General features: G+C 33.9%; 1 protein-coding gene across 1 annotated transcript; it reads left to right on the top strand.

Moving 5' to 3' along the window:
- Nucleotides 1-693: 693 nt before the first annotated feature.
- On the top strand, nucleotides 694-3,066 carry LOC142623717 (uncharacterized). The gene is made up of 5 exons (XM_075797168.1): nucleotides 694-841; nucleotides 956-1,008; nucleotides 2,231-2,404; nucleotides 2,489-2,569; nucleotides 2,671-3,066. The coding sequence occupies exons 1-5, from the start codon at nucleotides 794-796 to the stop codon at nucleotides 2,837-2,839; spliced, it is 525 nt and encodes a 174-aa protein (XP_075653283.1). The 5' UTR covers nucleotides 694-793; the 3' UTR covers nucleotides 2,840-3,066.
- Nucleotides 3,067-3,419: the final 353 nt, after the last annotated feature.

Genomic DNA, 3,419 nt, shown 5'->3' with positions numbered 1-3,419 from the left:
AATCATCACTTTATCAATGATTCTTTTTCATCAAGAGAAAATCTATAGGAAAAAAAAATTTGCTATCATTGCTCTTTCATCAATTGTTTGTAAAATGATTTTAGTCTTTTAGGACCACAAACTATCTTTTTTCCTTTAATAGGTATTGGTCTCTATCCATTTTTCTCTCTCATTATCACTTGACAAGGTCAAAACTCTTAATAGTCTTATATCTAATTATTTTTATAAATCGCCTTCAAAAAAAATTATTTTTATAAATAAAAGACTTTTTTGAATAAAATAAAAGGCAAGATTATATTATAACTAGAATAATATGTTTTAAAAAAAATTTCACAACTTTTTTACTACAACTTTAACGTAGTAAACTGTGAGTAGTTGCTTACTATTTACATATAAATCCACAATTTTTCTTGCACCGCTCACACATTACTACATCACAGTAGTAAGAAAAAGAATTTGTTAAATAACTTGTGATCCTATATATTTTCTTGATTGTTTATGTGTTTTTATTTATTTTTAAATAGTCACCGCTGTGTCTGGACCCTTTAATTTGGGACATTCAAACCCACTAAGGATAAGGCCCTCATTTTATTTTGAGCTAAGCTTTAATCTTTAACTTTTAATGGCTCAGGTTAATCATGGCCCAGCCCAACAAGCCCAGCTACTTTCACACCCTGAACTTAGAATCTTTACAAAACAAAAACCTCGTCCTTGTTGTTGGGCAACCTTAAACCCTAGACCTCAAAATTTGTAGCAGACGAAGAAATCTGAAGCACATACATACAATATAGAAATGTCGGACAACGATTCGGACGCACCTGAGGAACTCACATACGAGCAGGTTTGTTCTAATTTGTTTCGAGAAATCAACTTCAAGCAACAGAAAACACTTTCAGGAAACAAAAAAAAATTTTATATGGGTTTGCTTTGTTTTTCTTGGTTTCCTGTTGTGTAGGGAGCACAACAAGATGAGGAGATAAGAAAAGTTCAGAAAGAAAATAAGACCAGGTTTTTGCTTTCTTCCGCTTTGTCTGTCATTTTTATTTTATTTTTTATAAACAAATAGCGCTTTTGTTTTATTTTAGGACCTGGATGGTACTATGATTATTGGTTGAGGATTACTATGTAAAACTTTCTGAAATGTATTAAATTTAGACTCTATTGGATTTTATAGGTCTATGGTTTAAGTACTTGAAATTTATTTGAGATGATTTTAGGTACTAATAAAGAAATTTAAGCTAGTGTATAAGTTACATTCATTGTTTATGAGTTTGTGTGTGTGTGTATTATATGGACTAAGTGATTATCTGGCAGTTTGCTTTGAATTTTGACACTGTTGTTCACCTTAGATGTCCAATTTCGACCTTTGTTGATTAAGATGGGGCTGAATTCTTTTCATATGATGCTGCCTTCGCTGAATGTTTTGCTATGGAGTCTGCTTTTTTTTTTGGTTATCAAATTTGAGGCTGACTTGGGTTAACATGTGGGATGTTAAGGCACTGCTTGTAAAGGTTGCTGTTAACTATGAGATTTGTTAGGAATTTCATGCAAAACAGAGATGTTAGAAAGTTAGAATAGGGATACTCTTCTTGCTGTGGAGTGTGGACCTGTGATGATGACTTGCCTCAATAGGTATGCAAATTATAGGATGTTATGTAGGTTGCTGCCCTATGCCCTTCAGGAGCGGAATATGCAAACAACAATAGAGGAATGAATTTAACGTTGTAGCCAAATTAATTGTAAAAATATATGGAAGGATCTTAGGGTTAAGGCACGTGAGAGGAGGAAAGTTCAAAATCCGTGCAATGACGTGGGTAATGGAAAGTAATTAATAGACCATTAGCTACACAAACAATTTACATGGAACATTAAATGCATTGTCAAGAGCCTTATAGCTCAACTAGTTGACATCTCCTAATGTTTCTAAGGGAGACATTCAGGGTTCAAATCCCCCCTCCCCCATTGTAACTATTGATTTATCCAATAAATAAATAAAATTGGAACATTACATTCATCATCCAATTTTACAAAAATTGGGAAGACCTGCATTCAGATGCTACCAAATCCTGATTATTTTTCCTCCCACTTCCTGGCCAAAATTTTTGCTGAAATTCAAAATGAAATTGTGCACATATACTTCTAAGCATTTTGGTGGTGCTGTTGAAATTACTTCAAAATATACTATTAAAGTGTGCAAAATATATTGCTTGATGGCATTTTGTCCATTTAGGGTTGTCCGTGAAGAAAAAGAACGTCGTAGGAAATGGGCCCAAAACTTAACACCAAGACCATCTCGAAAAGGTGAAAGTGCTAAAGATGCAAAGGAAGCTGAAACACAGGAGTCTATAGGCAATGATGGGATGCTTCCAAATGATATTGTTAATGTGCTTGCAGCTCGTGAAAAGTAAGATGTGTCTCTTCTCTCTGTGTTCATGCGTCTGTGAGTTTGTTTCAAGATTCTAACAAAAATGATGTAATCTCTCTGCAGAAAAGTTTTCTTATCAGACTCAGATGATGAGAAGGCCGAGGTGAAGCCCACTAAAAGAAAGAAAAAATCCAAAACCTCGGGGTGAGGGAGCTCTTCCTTTTGAATTGGTGGAAAAGATTTCCTTTTGAGGTCCACATTACTTTAAAAATAGAATAATCATTTTCTTGCATTGTGATTTGCAGGATAGAAACAGTTATTTTGAAGGACATAGGTCCTCCTCAATGCTTGCAGAGTTCCTTAGAGTTCTTGAAGCAAAGGAAAATGCAAGTTTCAAGGTCATCATCGGTTTTGAACAATTCCAACCAAGCTTTACGTCTTCTTTCTACTTCTGGTGTGATAAGTAAGAAATGACAAATTCTTATGTCAATTTGTTATTATTAGTCTTTTGTACACTTAGTACTGATGCTATAGTTGTGTCATCAATTGCTGAGCTTGAGTGCAAGGTTCTTAAAAACAATCCAGAGGCCATTGTGAACTAATATCAAATTGTGGCGAATTGCAATTCTGCCTTCTTATTTATACATCTTTTTCCTAATTGGAGTTTTGAGATAGAATGAAGAGTGACATGTCTATCAAAAGGTACTGTGTGTAGGCCTAATGCATTCCAATACTGTCTCCTACTCACCTAAATCTCATTGGTGATGTTATCTCAGACGCACATCTCTCTCTCTCTCTCTCTCTCTTCTTCTTCTTCTTTTCTTTTTTTTTTTTTCTTTTTTTTTTTCCTTCTAAATGGGGGATATAAATTTATAATTACATTAAAAAGTGGTGGCACTCAGCTATTCATTAAAAAAAAAGAAAAAGATATGAGTACACTTTGTTTTCTAAACGTGGGATATAATTGGATAATTAATCTCGTTGAAATCCCACTCAGCACTCACCTCTGGGCTTTAAAAAAGAAATGTGTGTGTTCTCTTCTACATTTTATATT

The sequence above is a fragment of the Castanea sativa genome, chromosome 2 (assembly GCF_040712315.1).
Source record: "Castanea sativa cultivar Marrone di Chiusa Pesio chromosome 2, ASM4071231v1".
Taxonomy (NCBI): Eukaryota; Viridiplantae; Streptophyta; class Magnoliopsida; order Fagales; family Fagaceae; genus Castanea; species Castanea sativa.
Note: the sequence above shows the minus strand (reverse complement) of the source record. Positions and strands in the feature narration are given on the sequence as shown.